The sequence below is a fragment of the Anopheles funestus genome, chromosome 3RL (genome assembly GCF_943734845.2).
Source record: "Anopheles funestus chromosome 3RL, idAnoFuneDA-416_04, whole genome shotgun sequence".
In the NCBI taxonomy this organism is placed as follows: Eukaryota; Metazoa; Arthropoda; class Insecta; order Diptera; family Culicidae; genus Anopheles; species Anopheles funestus.
The window spans coordinates 19,628,463-19,648,140 of record NC_064599.1 but is presented as its reverse complement, the minus strand read 5'-3'; the positions used below and the strand labels follow the sequence as shown (position 1 = coordinate 19,648,140).

General features: G+C 41.4%; 2 protein-coding genes across 4 annotated transcripts in view; one reads left to right on the top strand and one right to left on the bottom strand.

The window, feature by feature from the left end:
* Positions 1-238: 238 nt before the first annotated feature.
* On the top strand, positions 239-2,203 carry LOC125767739 (cyclin-dependent kinase 5 homolog). The gene is made up of 2 exons (XM_049434595.1): positions 239-1,131; positions 1,215-2,203. The coding sequence occupies exons 1-2, from the start codon at positions 411-413 to the stop codon at positions 1,361-1,363; spliced, it is 870 nt and encodes a 289-aa protein (XP_049290552.1). The 5' UTR covers positions 239-410; the 3' UTR covers positions 1,364-2,203.
* A 261-nt stretch (positions 2,204-2,464) lies between these two features.
* Positions 2,465-19,678, bottom strand: part of LOC125767735 (G protein alpha o subunit) — a 57,871-nt gene continuing 40,657 nt past the window's right edge. For all 3 annotated transcript variants that reach the window (XM_049434582.1, XM_049434581.1, XM_049434583.1), the window contains 4 exons: positions 10,010-10,138; positions 9,802-9,931; positions 8,919-9,072; positions 2,465-8,814 (listed from right to left, as the gene is read on the bottom strand). In XM_049434582.1, coding sequence (XP_049290539.1) covers positions 8,627-8,814; positions 8,919-9,072; positions 9,802-9,931; positions 10,010-10,138 — 601 coding nt within the window. In that variant the 3' untranslated portion in view covers positions 2,465-8,626. The remainder of the gene's footprint in view (positions 8,815-8,918; positions 9,073-9,801; positions 9,932-10,009; positions 10,139-19,678) is intronic.

The following is a 19,678-nucleotide window of genomic DNA, read 5'->3' as shown; positions in this document are numbered from 1 at the left end:
ATTTGCTCCATATTTGCCGGTGGAAGGTGAAATACTCTTGCACAGTGATCGCTTTCAATACCCACAATTCGATTCGTTTCGTTTGCAGTGGCAAATCGTAACGGAACTCATATCGAGGAATATGAAGTATACAAAAATTACGTTATTTTAAAAAATGTTTCCAGATCAAGAATATAGAAAAAAATCTCGAAGTTTTAATTTATGAAATGCAACATAAATGTCCATTTGCACCACGATTGTCCTATAGTGCAAGAGTTGTCAAAAATATCAACAATCAAAATATTCACAAACAATTTCTCACGCATTTGTTTTTCGTCAGTCGCGTATATTTTGTGTAGTACAGAAATAATCATTATTTTCAGCTAGAACATATCGGCTCCCTCTCCCCATAGTATCAGCATCATTCCACTATGCAGAAATACGAAAAGCTAGAGAAAATAGGCGAAGGCACGTATGGTACCGTGTTCAAGGGTAAAAACCGCGACACGCTGGAAATCGTCGCCCTGAAACGGGTCCGGCTCGATGAGGACGATGAAGGTGTGCCAAGTTCGGCACTGCGGGAAATATGTTTGCTGAAGGAGCTGAAGCATAAAAACATCGTCCGGCTGTACGACGTGTTGCACTCGGACAAGAAGCTAACGCTCGTATTCGAACATTGTGATCAGGATCTGAAGAAGTACTTCGATAGCTTGAACGGTGAGATTGATCCGGATGTGGTGAAAAGCTTCATGTATCAGCTGCTGCGTGGTCTTGCCTTCTGCCACAGTCACAACGTGTTGCATCGGGACCTGAAACCACAGAACCTGCTCATTAACAAGAACGGTGAACTGAAGCTGGCCGATTTTGGGCTGGCTCGTGCGTTCGGTATACCGGTGAAGTGTTACTCGGCAGAGGTGGTCACCCTGTGGTACCGGCCACCGGACGTTCTCTTCGGTGCCAAACTGTACACGACCAGCATCGACATGTGGTCCGCTGGGTGTATCTTTGCGGAGTTGGCGAATGCTGGCCGGCCTCTTTTTCCCGGGTCGGATGTGGACGATCAGTTGAAGCGAATATTCAAGCTGCTCGGTACACCGGAAGAAGAAAATTGGCCCGGTATAACACAGCTTTCGGACTACAAACCTTTCCCCTGTATGTATACGGAGAAAAATACTGCTAGACAATGCTAATCTAAATGCTAATGAGTATCTTATACGTCTTGTTCCATCCCACAGTGTACCCTCCGACAACATCGTGGAGCCAGGTGGTACCGCGACTGAACTCCAAAGGACGAGATCTGTTGCAAAAGCTGCTCGTCTGCCGTCCACTGTTGAGACTAAGCGCCGAACAGGCAATGTCTCACCCGTACTTTACCGAAAACTGAAAGCGGTTCTAGCAGTTACGGGCGCTACTGACGACCAAAGTATCCCCCGGAACACCTTCACCACCGGCCACTACTACTACGTCTGCATCGGAACCGGAGGTACTGATATGCGAAGACGTGGACAGGCAGGACGATTCCGACGAATTGAGGAATCCGTTTGCCGCATGCCAAACGAACGACGTGCACTCCTCCACCCCACTAGAAACTATCAACGAATGAAAACACAGGCCAGCTTCCTAGGGCCAGGAAGCTCCTCCAGTTTCTAGTCACAAAACACAGTACATAAGTTCTTTTCTACCAAGATGCGTCGTTCAATGGGCTGTCCTTCTCCCGTTTGTATTGTGATTTCGTATATATATATATTGAGGACAACTAAGAAGGAACAAAAGAACAAAAACTAGCGTTTGACTTAAAAAGATAAGGGTTTCCATAACGTCCCAATGGCCGGTGATTTGTAACGTGTAATCAACTGTTAATATCATATGTTTTAATCAACAGTTTCCCTCAACGAATTACGTTATTCCGGTACGATTGTGGTAATATGCAATATCGAACTGATTTGTGCTAGATTGTGATAAGTTTTTATTTTTACTTTACGTTGCTTTCCTTTCCTATGTTTCTTTCTTAATTAGTTTTCTGTTTTCTTTTATCGCATTTGATTGGTTCTGTAATGAATGAGAAAACAATTACAAACAAGAGAGAGAAAAAGGAAGAAGGAATGTTCTTTTTTGCTCAGATTTACAACTAGTTGATGTAATATCAGGTACAGCAAATCCAAAGCCATTTGTATGTAAATTATAATAAAATATATAACAATTAGAGTCAGTAGTGAACACCCGATTTTTGTAGTAAAAAAATTCTTTTCGATTAGAGAAAAGATGACAAAGCGGCGAAATGAACGTTGTGTAATATATATTTACACGTAGTCGTGTTGCAGAATTAGATTTCCAAGTCTGGCCAGGTACGTCATATTTGTCCGACTGTCCCCATCATCATTATTATATATTGGCAAGAAGAAGTGAAGAATTTTCAACCTCAATACAAATTAAAAAAAAAACACACAATTAAAAGAAAATACAAAAATAGCAAAACACACCTGTATTTCTTATGACTTTAGTGGCTAAAACGCATTTATTTCTCCGATTTTTACATCACACATAAAATTACATACACATTAAGTTAAATATATGTTTGGTTTACCTTTTTGTTTGTTCCTTTTTGTCCTTTTGTGTGTGTGTGTGTGGTTTTTTTTCTTCTTCCTCTTCACATTTCTCACACCGTCCTGCCACTTTACTTCTGTGTGTTTCTTTTTTAATGAATGTGTATTACCAGCCTACCGCCTTTATAATGTGATGTACGTTTGTGTATGCCACCAGAGAAAGAGTTTGTGATTTGGTTGTTATATGTGCCGCAAAGTAGTATTATCCTTGGGTTTTTACTGCTTCTTTTCCTTGTTTCCCAGCAATAGTATTTTCACTAGTTACTAGTAGAGCCATTACCGGCCATTCTGCGTTCCTGTGCGCCCCTTTTTTCAACCATGTTTATATACGCTTCACACACAAGCTTGGGGATGATGTTAAGCAAACTTATGTTCCGTTCACTGGAAGCAGGTTGGTACCGATGGGTACAGATGGGCGCTCCTTATGGCCTTGCTCTTTTGCTTCTGCTTTACTATTAACTTCGCGCGCACGCACATGCTTCAATGCTTCTAGCCTTAAGTTTGTTACTTTATTTAACGTTTGCTCGTTTTGCATGTTTCTGTTTTCTTTCTCTCTAACTTTTGTTTCCTTTTGTTCATTTTACAGTTTCTAATAGTTTTGTTATTTATATATACTTTCTTGGATTTTCATGTTTTGTTTCCTCTTGCTATATAGCTACAATCGAGTTTATCATTCCTTGGTTTTCCAGATTTTCTACCGTTATATTTTGTGATGCATTTGGAGATTAGGTGTTTTTTTCCCATCCTTTTTACCAATTGCATGCGGCATTTTTCTTTCTCTTTTTTTTACCAAATCAATGCCAAACCTGTAAGTTGCACACTGTTTAGAACTTTTTGAACCTTTCAGCAACTCTTTCCCGTTGGTTGGTGGTAAGCATTAATGGTGCCATATACTTTCACCTGGATGTTTTCTGATTTTAACTCTTAGTAATCAAATAATTCGCCACTCTTTGTGTGGATAGGTTTGTGTTCGTGTGTATGTTTGTGTGAATGAGTCGATAAGGTGTGCAGGAGAAGCCGAATGATGATGATGATGATGATTATAAGCGCAATCACAAGCGAAAATGATGACAAATGGAACGTTCTCGTTTGTCCACGAGGAGGACAAACGTATTGTATATGTTTGTCTATTTAAGGTTGGGGACCCGATTCCCGACAGCCGGGATGTGGACTTTTTTTGAGGGAAATTTTAGTTTGCAACTCTGAATGAATCTATTATTTAGTAAGCAATACATTCTGAACGATACTGCACAATGCTAGAACTGTGTTCGCTACTTATTGGAGTTTTTGGTGGTAGCGCAAAACGAACGCGTTACGATCCGACACTACTTTTGCATGTGTCGAACGAATTGCCTTCAGAACAGAAAACATGCTGCATGCCCGGCGCCATGTTCATCACTTCTTCGCCATAGCCTTTTCATGATGTGATTAGTTTTCAATCTATGGTGATGTTAAATGTTATAACTAAGAGCGTTCGGGATTTGTATGCTGCAGCTGCTTATTGATTTTGCTGGTTTTCATGAGAATCGTGTATACACTATTGATGCTACTTTATCATTTCTTCCACTGCAAAGCATCTGCTGCTTTCTTATTTTCTTCTGTTCCAGTTTCTCCGCACGTAACAATCTAATCTAGTTTTGTTTTAGGTTTATTCTTTGTTGGTTTTTTTTGTCGTATTTGTGTGTGAGTGTTTTTTTTTTAGTTTTTGGTAGTTTTTCTGTTACTTTCTTATTAACTTTGCATGCTTACCAATTTCATTTGTTCCTACTAATAGTTTCCATTCTTTCCTTGATCCTGCTTCAACCTCAACTCTTTATGCCACAGTGTGAGTTTGTTTCGTTCTCTAGGGTTTCATTTTTCTTCTTTTTTTTATCGTCAAATATTATAGTATTGGTTTAGATTATTTGTTTTCCTTTTGTGAATGTGTCCCTTTTTTCGCTTGTTTTACTCATTTCTCAAAAAAGATACTTATTCTTGTATTCTAAAGCGGATATAAGTTTACTTCTTGTACGCGGTAGTACTTCTGTTCCTTTCCACTCTGGTCGCCATTTTTGTGCTCCACCTGATAATTTTCTTCCAGTATTTCCTTGCTATCTTGCCATGAAAGAAACATAGCGCAGGTTCGGTTTACACATTATGTTTTTTGTTTGTTTTTATCTATTTCTATTCTCTGCTATTTTCTCCTATGGAGTTGTTGCAGCCATTTTCTGTGTTTGATTGTAGCACGTTGATACTTTTTTTTCAAGATTGCAATATTGCATTCAAGGGGGGGAAAAGGAAGGAAAAGAGAATGGTTTGGATGAAATTGTTAGTTATCCAGATTTTTTTGTTTGTTTGTTTTTTTTGGATTTGTTTTTTGATCATACTTTTGAAGATGCCAAAATAGTTGAACAGTTTGTTACACAAATTTCCTGCTAGCAAGGTAAGGTAACAAGTGCGCAAAAGTGTAGCTAGTCAGATTATGAAAGTAGAGTCGAAAGAAAAGCACACTTTCCCCATGCGTACGTACATTTGCTTTTTGCAAATATTTCTTAGTACATAATATTATATTTATGCTATTGTGTGGTAAAACGAATCGCCTGTTTTCTGGTGTATGTGTTTAGTTTCGGTGACATGCAAGTGTGGCCATTTTGTTTGTTGCGTTACCAACTTTATGTGTGCTCCATCCCCCAAAAACGCTTTCGTCGTGTGCGTTGGGTTGCCTTTTTAGTTTATTTATTTTTTTTGTAGCATGCTCATTTGGTTTTAATAGGAGTAGAAAAAATACTAAAAATTATTTATATCAAAAATAGAAGTAGAATCATTCTTTCACATTCACGCTGCAGTACTTCTACTTCTTCTCTGCGCTACACAGTGTCACCAATTTTTGGTAGTGTTTTTGTATCTTTGAACCGGCGAGAATTTGTTCAGTGGTTCCAACTGGTATTCCGCAATGCGTCCTTGTGTCTGGTTGAAGGTTCTTTGGATTTTTCATTGTTTTGTTTGGTCAGTTTGTGCACGGTTTGCCGGTAAAGCTGCTGCAAAACGTCTACATTATGCTTTGCATTCATAGTTTTGATTTTATCAATCAGAAATTTGCCAATTTTATGCGCCCAGCCGATTCCTTGCTTGATTAGGACTAGAACTATGCCGGTAAGCCAACATTTAAAGTATAACGGACAAGGGCGTGTTGTGAATGTAGTAGATCTTCTTAACTGTACAAGCCTGCGGTAATTGTGTGCTGTGGGTTGCGTGATCATCTTTCATCGAATACCATCGGATAGCAACTATTACGCTACCGTATATCCTTGATTTGTTATTATTGTGCGAATTACGTAAACAGAAACAAAACGAAGAGAGGCGCGCTAGCGAAATAGATTTGTACTATACTAAAGATTGTTAATTGGATTATTATCGGTAAACGTATGTTGATAAAAATACATAAATCTGATACCGTCGGATTGTCGAACACCCTGGTCGAACGTGTACAGGGATGCTGTCAGCGTAGATAAGTAGATGAATGAAAAAGGTGTACGCGCTTGTTCCTGGCATCCTTCATCCTATTTCTGCCTGATCTTCACAACCACAGAGAAAAACGGAAAACCTCCTTAAATGTAGCAAAGACAGAGAAAAACATCGATCTTCGTTTCGTTGGCACAAAGCTGCGAAGGCAGAAGAAAGAGCACGAGTACGACGGCTAACGTTTTTTGTGTGTTTTTTTTTTCTTTTTTTAATCCCACTAGCGGGAACGTTGTGCTGATGGTTCTCTAATGATTGATCTATACAGAAAAAAAAACAAGAAAACTAAACATCCGGTACACTTCGTTTGCTAGTACGAACGAAAGAAGAAAATCTCTTACAGATTGTACAGGTTCGTGCTACAGCGTTTATCATTGGCGTTTGTGGGAAAATACTCCGGTAGCTAAACACAACACTCACCCATTCTCGAAAGGGGCAACACCACAAGAGGATAGGGAGAAAATAGTAGCAAATAATCATTAAGAAATACCCACGTTAAGGAATGTAGATAAAACTGAATAGAGTTTGTAACCCGCATTACTTCGTTCTCGTTTGCTTGCTTGCTTGCTTGCGATAGATTTGCCACTCTCGCCCATGTGGCCTCGGCCCATCACTAACGGAAAATAAATATATGCGTTTGCTGATTCTACACCTTTTTTTCGGTTTGCCTTAACGATAACTGATCCAAGCTTGTAACTGAGCGTATGGATTCGATTACATGTTACATTTGTGCGTTTATCGTTTAACCGATCGTCCCAAAAACATTAGGTCCATTAGTATTAACCTGTTGACCGGTGCGTGATTTGTTACTCTTTGAATGTGCTGTTTAGCCAAACACTTTGTCTGCGGGGCTGTGCTGCTGCTGACTGCAGCACAAACCTGCGACACACGTATGGCAGCGGATCGTACCAAACAGTTACACCACTGGCTAATAACGTACACAGTAAGAATAATTATAGTAATATTAATTCAATAGCAATAATAATAAATATGTTTCCCGTCCTCGTTCTCACCATCCTCAACAGCCAAAAACAAAACATAACAGAAAAATATATAATGGATGTGTGCATACTCGCTAATTTCATGCTCTTATCTCTCTTAGTTCAGGTCGTAGTGTTACTGTTTCACCTCAAAACATATCCCCCTTTTCTTAATACATGTAGAAAATATAATTAAAAAAAAAAATAAGCGCTGAGTTGTGCGTTACATTCCATCCTTCGTTGGATGTGCGTAAATTGGCTGAACGATTCACTGATGCAAAAAGCTAGCATTCGTACTATTTCCCCGTATTTAAATATCTAGTTCTGTTGATGCGGCGTGGCATGATTGTGCGGATCTCGTACTGTAAGCGGCAATTATTGTGCTATATGGTAAGGGAATAGAACGCAAAGAAATGCTGCATTTGTACAACAGTGGCTGCCCCGAGACTATGCAGGTGACGTTAATGGCGAGGATGCGCCTTGCTAGCAAAACTTTACCTATTACTGCACACGAGATACGATAACGATCGATTAGTTGCTGAACGGTATGTTTCAACTGTACGCACCCTCTTATTTCCCACTTCGTCATGATGGCAACAGTAAAGACGACTTCGAATAGCGCACAATAGATAACGTACTTACGCTACGACGTGATTTAATTCACTATCCTTCTTTTTTTTTTTTAATAAACCAACTATGTCCCGTTCATCTGGCTCAAATGATCAAGAACAGTTGTTCGATACACTAATCTGTGTTTGTTTTTGCATGTCTCTATGTTTGTCCGTATGGGGATTAGGTAGAGTACACTACTACTCCTGTCACATCTGTCATTCTCGATCCGTAGACACGGTTGCAAAGTAAACGCGATCGAGAGTGTTGCATGTACTCGCCCTGTGAAAAGTACGATACTACCACGGTTTTTGAACACATTGTAAACCTCCTATTGCCACTCTCCCTGCTGTAATTATTTTTTTGTTTGTTTGTTTTGTTTTGTTTCCTTTAGTGCTATTGTATGTCATATACCGATCTTTTGTCAGTGTTTAAATGATTAACGATCCGCGTCCCCAAAAACTAGTGGCTAAACATGTCGCGTTTGTTCTCCTTCTGTCTCTTTTTGTTGTTCCCTTCCAAAAACACTTCCAGAGTGTTCCGGCAGGATCGATATGACACCGGATGATCCATAAATGTAGTTTAGAGCTCATCGGATAGAGCGCTCGAAAAGCAACACGACGAATTTTCTCCTAGCGCGGCTAGATGTTAATCTCCATTGTGAAATGAATAGAAACGAAACAAAATATTTGAAAAAAAAAACGCAAATTCTCTGCTACAACAATACGCGGCCTTCCGTGGCGGCCGGAAGTCCTGGACCTGGGTGAGATGGGAGGGATGGATAGCACGGTACGTACATGTGCCGTGGCCAATCTCCGCTTCACCCAGCTTCCTTTCGCGCAAAAACCCAATCTTTCACCGACCGTTTCGATGTACATCGCATCCATTAATAGTGTATGGGGTTCCCCGCATATAAATGGGCGGTTCCCATTTTCGGGGACAACGCGTTCACCGTGTTTAGTACAGACCGCAGCCGCGCAGGTTGTTCGCTATGATAACGTCGGTGACGGCGTCGAACACAAACTGGATGTTGTTGGTGTCCGTTGCACATGTCATGTGGCAATAGATTTCCTTTGATGTGGACTTATTTTTAGCCTCGAACTGTGCCTGAATGTAAGCTGCCGCTTCACCGTACTCCTGTCCACCTGTGGAGAAGAACGAACGGAAAGGGGGAAGAATGAAAAGGTAAAGTTTTCTTTTCTTTTGTCTTCTCATTTGTGACGGAGAAGCACAACGGTAACACACGTACCCGTGTACTCCGGGAAGCAGATTGTCAACGGACTTTTCCGGATTTTCTCCTCGAACAAATCCTTCTTGTTCAGAAATAGAATGATTGAGGTATCGGTGAACCATTTGTTGTTGCAGATTGAGTCGAACAGCTTCAGCGACTCTTGCATACGGTTCTGTGGGAAGAGAGATAAAAATGACCATTAAATGCGGTGCTGTTTTTCCCCCTTACGAATGCACCCTTCGCCGCGTTCTGACCCCATTCCACCAGACAACGGCGTGAATCCTTAGTTCACTTATTGTTAACACGGCATTTCACATCCAACCGGTACATAATTCTGCGTACGTAATCAGGTCAAAGGGATTTCTGGTGAAACTTGGCACCGTTGAGCAATACGCCCGATTACATAAAGCCTTTTTTTCGCCAAACCAGTTCCTGATTTTTTGAGGAAATAAAACCAACTAAAACGTATCCTTCCGTTATGCAACCGCACCCTCGGAATTGCCCGTTCAGTTGAGTTCAGTTTGTCCGACGGTGATCAGTACCGCGACGGACTGAAGTTCACACTTATCTAAAACAAAACCAAATAAAAAAAAGGCGACGTGTACATGCACACCACCTGACCTACTTTATATGCAACCAACGGGAGATCATGCACATAAATTTCGAAGTTTGACTGCACCGAAAGTTGGGCACGGGCGCACGCACCGAGCGTGGCAGAGAAAAAGATAAATTAATATTTAACCACCAACTGCTTAACGTCGATTCAATGAAGAATGATTGTTGTGACGTCAAATTAAACACCCCTATGTACCGATACTGCACGTATTAATGTAATGGATAAGATCCCGCTTACATAAGTACTGGCCAACGGCACAGAGTTTCCCCGCCGCATCGCTCTTACCGTGGTTTCATCTTCATGTAACACCTGGTCGTACTCCGACATGGCCACGCAAAAGATGATGGCGGTGACATCCTCGAAGCAGTGGATCCACTTCTTTCGCTCCGATCGCTGACCACCGACATCGAACAGCCTACAAATTAGCGAAACGGATGATTAGCGTTAGATTGTGCCGATTAATCGATGGCGATGGCCCGATAGTACTACTTACTTGAAGTTTAAGTTCTTGAAGGAAAAGTGCACCTCAACGATACCGGTGGTTTTGACACGTGTCCGTAGGATATCCTGCTCCGTCGGCTGATAGTCCTTGGCGCCCAATCGGTCAAGGTCGTCCAGGAAACTAGACAGTGAGTAAGAAAGAAGCGAACAAAATGCGTTTAGAACAATATTTCTTTTTCACATACATTTTTTATTTTCACGATTGTGACAGGCTCGTCTATCTTCCTGATGGTACATTTGCAACTCATTTTCCCACACAGAAGTTTAGGAATTCGTTCAGTAATTGTTAATGACAACTAGCATAAAGATCATTAGGTTTGTAACTTGCAAAACGTTTCTCTGCAAACGCACTAGGTCCGTTTTTGGGACGGTTCATCGGAGAAGCTTGCGAGGAGACATTGCAAAAGGCTGATGATTCAACAAATCGCGACTCATTCCAAGTATGTCTCGCGCACTAACTCCACACGATGGACTGACTGGCAGTAATGAACCGGTGCGTGGTGCATAGGTGAGTTGGATTACGGACAACCGAGCGTGCACACGCATCATCTGCACATTGGTACGCTTTCGGTGCCGGTACATTCTTAGCCCTTGCTGGTGCTGGTGGGCTGTACGGCCAGCTGGATGGATTATTTAACCGCGAACCAGCCAGTTGGAACCGGACAAACCCTCCCAGGTTGCGCTTTGGTGCATTGCGCAGATGCATCGACCACCGGCGAGGAATGGAGGACGTACGACGGAAGGCGCACTTATGAAATCGTTTACGTCAAAGAACGAGGACATGGAGATGGCATCGGACTGTACAAAACCAACTGAAGGGGCCGGGTTGTAAACGAGCCGCCACAGTAGGTTCGTTTTAGCGTGACGCCATTCAGCGCAAGGGGAGGTTCAAGATTCTTTCTCCAACCTTTTTCAACGCCTAACGTGAGGTCTCCTGGTAATGAGGGGGAAAAAACGAGTTATCAGATTTGCAAAAAAAACGAGTCCGTCACGGGAACGGGGTTAGAAAAAAGGAGGAAAAAAACGACCCACTGCTGCACACTGAACATATACGACGACATGACGACGATGACACAAAAAAATCGGTTTGCAGATGGGGAAGAAAAGAATCCGAAGGAAACGGGTGAAGTACACGAACACCGTGGAACGACTGGGCTAATCAAGTTCAGTTACTCCAAAGCATGATGCATGACATCGACAGGGAGAGTGAGAGATTAGCCAGGAAAAGGAGAGTGTTGGAATCTGGGGTGCATTTTTTTTTTAACTTTCATTTTCCATCAAAACGTGACAACTTGACATGGAATTAACTTTGCATGTTTGAAAGGTGTTTTTATTGCCTAGAAAATGTCAAAACATTATTTAGAAACTTACAAAAAATTGTATATTATTCAGTGCTAGCTCAGTGCTGACTCAGAGCAATATGCAAGCTTATCGATGCCACACCTGACTCCAGCGGAACGGGGTCGTAAAATATCGTCGGTAGACTCGATCGTAAAGATCTACTGTTTGGCCTTTCGCCGGTACACCGTTTCTTGCACAACAGCAAACCAATGTGTGTGCTCTTCCATGCAGTCCATCTATCATTAAACGGTTGCCCATAATTACGCTTTACAGCTGGTTGTGATCGATAAACGATAAAATTTCCCGAAGCGCTACTTTGCATCCGGGGGAGCCACCGGATAGAAGGTTGAAGGAGAGGGCGCCCAGAGAGTCAAGTTGTTAAAGGGGATTATAAAATTTAATTTCCCAACGATTGTTTTCTATTGCTCTCACTTTGTGGACAGGTTCGTCGTTTGTTGGAGACCCACGGTTCCATGCATGTTTCGTTTTTCAATGTTTTGCAATGTTTTTTGTTTTATGTCAGTTCTCCAACGCCCTAAGCAACGGCTATACTCACACTGAGTTTGTGGTTTTACGAGATTTGCGTACCGTGGACATTGCGACATCATCATCTGCGTTTTTTTCTAGAACACCTCTTTCGTACGAAAGGTGGACAAAAACAGACCTCGTAGGATTTGGCAACTTTTCACTTTCGCGATGGAGAAATTGATTGTAGCATTTTTCATTGCTCCCACTTCAGTCGGCGGTTGAAGTGGTAACCTAGTTCGATTAGATGGAATAGTACGGGCTGGACGTAGTATAACCGGCATCGAAGTCGAACATATATGTCCCAAAAAGCTGTTAGACCAGTTACGATTTACCAATTTACTCGCCGGTTCAGGTTCAGCAGTGTTACTGGAGCACAGTGACAGAATTCAGAATGGTGTCAGAATTGAAGAGGTGCAGAAAATGATTTCTTAGTAGAAATACGTTAACGAATGAGGAATACAACTTTTTTTTTACCATTACATGGCAAAGAGCACGCAAGACACTTGGAACGGAAAGAGGAAACACCTTATCTAGGACATCCCAGAGGTAAACTGATGGATGCGTAACACTTTCATGTTGGTGTGCATGGCCTGACCATGAAGCAATGCAAACATCACCCCGTTAGTACCGATCCATTTACCTTGGCCGGTGGGTGATTTGTGTGCTTTCCTTCCCGGAATTACCTTGACGCACAGTTGATCTTCAACCAAGTTTAACAAAACAAACCAAAACCCATCGTAGGATGTTTTCTGAATTCAGTGTCGATCGATATGTGTGTGATCAGAAGACTTTTAGCTTTGAATGCTTTTAAGCATGTACAAATATGTTTTAAAAAAAAATACGCTACAACATTCACAAGTCTACTTCCCGTGGCCATTTATCAGGGCAATTCAAATTGATGCTAAGTGGGCCCGAACGGTGTTCTTGATAAGCACTATCAGCAGAATCAATAATATTTGTAGGCGAAATATCGCAGGCTTAAAGTAGATCAATAGAAGACTTCCATGTTCAAGGACATTCGGACAGAATTTTCTTATTTTGTTGTGCGATCAACAATACTCAATGCAATCTTTTTTTCACTGAATTGATATTTAATCTCATTTGAAGTCAATTTGTTTAAAAAAGGTTGGCACTTTGCCCGCGCAAAAAAGGCAATTCAATATTTAAAAAAAAATGCGAATTGCATTTCCATTTCGATTCTCTTCCTTGTAGATGATTAATGGTTTTATTTTATATAACTTAACGGGTGACGCTTCACCGTAGTCGCCCAATTCCGTCCACAATGTCTGCTCCACGGAGATGGAGATTGATGCTTTTCACCAATATAGAAGGACATCATTTGTCGCCTTTCTGCATGTCTGTTTCAGCGACATCATTAAACATACTTACTTGGCGTCTCTAATACACCGTTTCGAATGAGATTCTGTGCCCCATCAGCGGGTACGATGCGAGGTTAAGCGTTTTTATTTTCACGCCGTGATTCCGCATCCATTATGACGTAATGGAAATTAGTGCAATTTAACCAGCGTCTTACAATGGTGGCCTGCCAGCAATTCTGTGGGAGGAGGCAAGGGCAACGTATAATGAAACAGACTGACTGATACATCGACCGGCGGGACAGCACTCTGGTGCTCTGGTACAGTTTTGAGGTTGAAAAATGTGTCAACGAGCGTGGCACAGGCCCATGTTCAAGATGTTCCGTCGTTTGTGTGCCTAACCTAGCCCACGGTTGGCTCCAATTTCATCAACGTCACAAACCCACCAACGGTGCGCGATGATGCTGTTGTCGTTGCATTCTTTCGCGTACAATGGAGGCTAAAATTTTAATTCCTGTCCAATTGCGAACTCCACAAAGCCGCGGGACGTTTTGTGGGATGCAAACGCGCGTTACAGGATTGGGTAGGTAGAGGGTAATAAATCGACGGTGCCGGAGAGAAGCGTAGTAGTAGTCGGAGCGCTTAGCACAACTGTGTTAGTAGTGCTGCTGACAAATCGCTTAATGGTCGTTTCATAATGGCACTGCCGTCTCGTCTGGTGGCTGCCCAAAAGGGAGACCTGTGTTGAGCTTGTGGCCTCACTGATGTAATGTTGAGCTGCATTTGGCTAAAATTTAGGTTACATTTTGCCATTTGAATGCGGGTTGGGATGTTTTGTATTTTTTGCCTGCTATGAGAGTTTCCAATGGGAAGCATCCAAGAATTGTGGACATTTAGTCTTTCCTGATGGTCTTAGACATTGTATACAAGATGTCCAAATTATTTTAGGAATTCTTAAAATGTTACAAATTCCACGATCCAACACTGTTTATACACCTCAACATCAACTTGTTTGAAGTTATACAGGCAAAAAGTGCATTATAAACATAAACACTACTAATGAAAAGTCACCCCAAACATTGACCTAATTATTTTTTTCGTTAGGAAACTCAAACGTACCAGTCACCTCCAGCCGAAATGTGTCTAATGTCTGGCTCGACTAATTCCCCTGCAGCAAAAAAAAAATGAAACAGAGGTAGATGCCAAATCACGCACGCGAGATCTCAAGACGTCGGGATCCGCACGGTATGTACGTGGAACTAATTGAAAATATCTACGCACCCGTTGAAAGAAACGCTTCCACTGGCTCTTTAGAAAATGTGATGTGTTATATCACACCCGAGGAGCAACTTTAATTGCGCCTCGCACGACGCACTTTACGAGCCAGAGTCGTCGAGAGCTCATACTCAGAAGCCCCAGACCGTTCCACGCTCGCCCAATCTGCCACCTGCCGGATGACAATTAGACAAAACGGTAGGGGAGCATGACACACATTCAAAGGTGCTTTTACCGTCCGCCTGTCAGCGGCGCCTAAATGTGCGAGGATCAGTTACAATAGACCTTTAGCCGACAAGTGGGTAATCACGGTGAGGCGTATCTGGATCATATGTGACTATCGTAACATGGTCGCCGCGATCGATCACATACGATCTTCAACCAGACGACGTCTTCAACAATAGCCCTTCATTTACTTCGTCCCATACCGAATAGACTTTACAGAAAGGAGTTACATTTGCTTCCTTACAAATCAAACTCCAAACTAAGACTCGTTTGTCTAGCGCTAAGGGATCGGCAGCCTTAATCCCCATTGCAGATGGAGTCCCCTAGATGCTCTGTACAGAAGATCAGCAAACCGAATCTCGACCCCAACAAAAGCAGACATACCTCTTGAAGGTGATTGTTGTCTATCGGTCAGTTTCCTTTTGCCTGTGTCCTGTTTTTCCACTACCGAGCACAACCGTGACAGTGAAAGGTGAGAGTGTTTATGGGAGTGACTCCCTTGAGGAAGATTATGCAATAGACGGTGGTCGGTAGCTTAGAGGGTAGACTTTGAGGGGTTTGTTTTCACGTATGCCGGTAACACGAAGACTTTGATTAAACTATTAGATTGGGTCGGTGTTGGTCTTGGACTCCATGTCCCCCTACCCGTATCAACTTTAATTGTGCACCGCAACCTGCAAGCTCATGATAAGTTGTGCGGAATATTACAAAGACCTTGGACTAGTGTCCACCTCTAGAGAGAGAGAGGGGGACGGGGATTGGATGCTTGCCAATACAAATCGTACCGATTATTATAGCCTACGGTTCGATGAGCTTCAGAGGTTTTTTGCAAAAGCCACACGTTCCACCACAACGACACCGCTGATGATCGTGCAAAATTATTTGCATAATGGACGGCTCACACGTACGTACGGTGCATGATCAAAAGGTTGACGTTGAGACTTGAATGAACTTTTTCTAGCGCCACTTATCGGTTTACATTTCATGGAGGATTTTCTCTCTTTACGGTGACAAGAGAAAAAAAATGGGAAACAGTATAAAGATCACCCCCTGTTTTACCCCCCACCATCCTTCAAGTTGACACTTCCTAACCTCACTTTGTTAGATGAAATCATTCAGTCATTATTCGCCACCACTTGCGATAGTTTTTTCGGTACACTTTCGCATTTGCATCGTATGAAAGTGAACGTAAATCGGGCACCGCAACCATACGGTAATTGCACCCTCGGCACGAAACGTTTTGTGCAAATTTTGAAACCCCCGTTTCACTATTTGAAAACCCGCTTCCAAACCAAGAAGGAAAGCATAGTCCATCATATCGTACCGAACCACGTCCCGTTTTTTTGAAGACATGGTCAAATGTTTGCCCAGCGTTTATCACGTTGCCGAAAAAGATGAAACCCACTATACGACGGTGTTCCAGAAGGCACCGGGTGCACTGCATTGATGGTGTTATTTTTTTGTTGTTGCCTTGTTGGTCTGATCACATAGAAACATAAACCTTGAGCGGGTCCCTAAAACGTACGTTTTGTGTGTTTCTGCATTGCGTAGTACCGCATACGCGTGACATAATGTTGGGGAACGAACGAAGTGTCTCGCACGGAACGCTACCACAAAACTGGCCCACAAATGGAACTGTATGCAAACAGCGCCTCAATTAGATGTTTCCCTATTAGTTTAAATTATTAAATTGTCACTGTTAGTAGCTGTGGATAAAAAACCGGGGGTTGCTGCTTTCATCCTTTGGTGTATGTGTACGGGATCTCCCTAAAAGTGCCATTTTGAAATGTGAAAATTTAAAAATTCACGAAAAAAAAAATAGGCGAATCGTGTGCGTCATGATGTGAGTCAGATATCACTCGGATAATAGTGGCGCCCATGGCTAAATTAAATGAAAAATTCTTTCTCTCCAACATTCTCTCCGGCACGGCTAAATAAAGCACACGCGCATTCGCGCTAATAAACTTTCAAACAAATGTATGCAATAAAATGCTATTACGAGAATGCAATCATTTCCTTACCGTCACCGACCCACAAGGTACACAGTCTGATGCACAGTCGGTGCATCATATCGGGGGTGTGAATGCATATTGCACGTACATTCTACATTACCCTACCTCTCCCGCGACACAATCCCGGCCACGTTCGCACCAGCTATTGCCACGGTGTGCTGATGCATGGTTTAGCCAAACAGGTGCTAAAGCATTCCATAACAGTTTTCCATTCCATGCACCGCGTCTCCGCGGCCACTGGCTCGAGGATGGGTAAAGGATGATTTGCGATTATGGTTTGCCGTTTGGCGTTATTATGCTCGTGAAAAGCGAAGGTGTTTGCATGCGATCGTAAAGCTAGCGAACTATTCGCTTGTTTGGTTCGCAAAAAGGTTCGATGATGGACTGCTGAATTGATGGGACAATAGTGATGTGAACATTCATCATCTTTAACTATAAGTTGATGGGGTGTTTTTTCTAAACGAAAATTGAAAATAATTTAACTACTGGAAAAATAGCTACTGAACGTTAATAATAATGCCACAAGAAGCTAATAAAAGGTATGCATTTTATTACGTCTATAGTTAGCGCGGAAAAGCGGATGGACGGAGTCCACTTTTGGCTGGAGGATGGTAGAGTACTGTGCTAAAAACAAAAAACACACCCCCATGTAGACACCCCGTTTCGTCATGCCCGAACGCTACTGTTTTTAGGTTTGTAGGGCTTTGCCTGTTACTGCAGTTGCTTCTTCTTTTTTTGTTGTTGTCTATTACCCATCGTAAGCCTCTTTCGTGGCCCTTCTTTCCCGCGCTTATGCAATCGTTGCAAACACTTACAATAAAGCTAAATCAAATCGACCCATGTGTGGGGGGGTAGAAAATGCATTCTCCTATCGGATTTGTTACCCATCCTTACATTACCACCACCCTTCCCCCCACTAAAACCCCTCGGGAACATCACAGTCTCTGTCCAATTGCAAAATGTAACACATGCCATAAAGAAACAAGCAGTTGTGCATTTCGTGTGCATCGTGGAAAAGGTTTGTGTATTTGTCGGTTTGACACTGCGGACACACATTTGCACGGGACACGGTGCGGCTGATTTTCCACCAGTACCGCACAGCAGGGAAAAACGGATGGTGAGATTGTGTGCTGTTGTGGTCGCGTGCATCGTTCACGACCACGTTGTCGGTTGGCGCGGTTTTCCAAAGTTCAAACCACGACGATGATGATGGGCTAACATCTATCTGCCGGTGTCGTGCGAAGGTTTTTTTTTTGCCTCACCTTTCCCCCCTTTACACGGTGGGAATCACGATCCTCAATATATGGGTCAACTCTAAAAAAAAAAAAATAGGCGGTGAAGAATATGGTGTTTCGCGTGTTTGCTTTCGCAATAATAGTAGAAAACGAGTAACAAATAGAGTTGGCGGGGTATAATTGACTTTTCCCCCTTTTTTCGTACAAACAAAGACATTTGAGAAAAACAATTTGTAAATGGTGTTTGGATTATGTCATCGAGGGACGTTTTTTAAATTCTTGTATAGCCTTACAAAAAAAAGTTCTTTAAAAAAACTATTACTAGCAAATAAAAAATTTTACAATTAAAAATTAAAAAAATAAAAATAAAAATTAAATAATCATTAATTTTTTTATGAATTTGACAGATCACTTTTTTATCATATAATGATTTATGCCTCATAAACATCTCTCTCTCTCTCTCTCTCTCTCTCTCTTGTTGGCTTTAACGTCCTCTAAGGTCATGCCGGACATTTCTGGCTTACTAGACTTATTTTTCTTATTTCTTATTCTTCTGGCTTTCTTAGACTTATTTTCCCTGTAGTATGGACTGACTATCCTGCTATGTGCTAAAATAAGTCTTGATACGGCCAGGCCGTTCTAATCGAACAAACAAACAAACAGTACATATATACTAGAGATGAGAATAACAACTCTTTTTAGTGAATCAACTGAGAGTGAATGAGTCGTTATTAGGAGTCAGCTCGTTTAACGACTCATTTCGGAGTCATAAAAAGAACCCGGCATAAATGTCCTAAGGTTATAGGCTTACTTTTTTTTTAATTTATAAATTGATTTATTTTAATGCGAATTTGTTGAAATAAGTTTCTTTTCACTAAAATAATGATTTAAATAAAAAAAGACTAAAAACATTAAAAAAATTAAAACATTTTAAAATTTCCTAAGGCTATAGCCTTAGTTTTTTTTTTGAGTAATTTAGCAAAATTATATGAATTGATTTATTTAAATGCGAATTGGTTGAAATAAGTTTCTTTTCACTCAAATAATGCTTTAAATAAAAAAAATAATAAAAAAAATAATAAAACAAAAAAATTGAAAATTTTCTAAGGCTATAGCCTTAGCTTTTTTTTTGAGTAATTTAGCAACATTTTATAAATTGATTTATTTTAATAAATCCCGATGCCGATCAGACTAGCCCGTTTGTTCGCTTATGCAGCTTTGATAGTTAGGCAGAGCGAGCAGTATAATCATTTGGTTAGTTTGGGTATTGTACACATGTATTCCGTTTCAACTCATGTGTATCAATCGTTTCGTTTCAACTCATTTTTGTTTCAACTCACTCGCACATTTTCGTTTCAACTCACATATTTACTCTTTTTGCAACTCGACTCACCACGGCTATATCCTTACACTCATGAGTTAGTAAGTGAAAAAAGAGTCGCTCAAACTCTTAGTGGTGAGTGAACGAAACTCCTTCAAAAACAACGTTTCAACTCACTATCTCACTCTTACTCACTTTGCACATCTCTAATGTATATACACAAGTCCTTGTGCTAAGAGATGAAATGAGATTTGATCCCTGGCATCCGGTGTGTTAGAACGTGCGTACAAGCGCTAGGCTATGAAACCCCTTCGATCACCCGATTATTAACAACGCTTAAAACTAAACCAACTCTGTTCGATTTATTGATTTTAGTTCCATTGGTATTGTAGATGCTTCAATTATGCT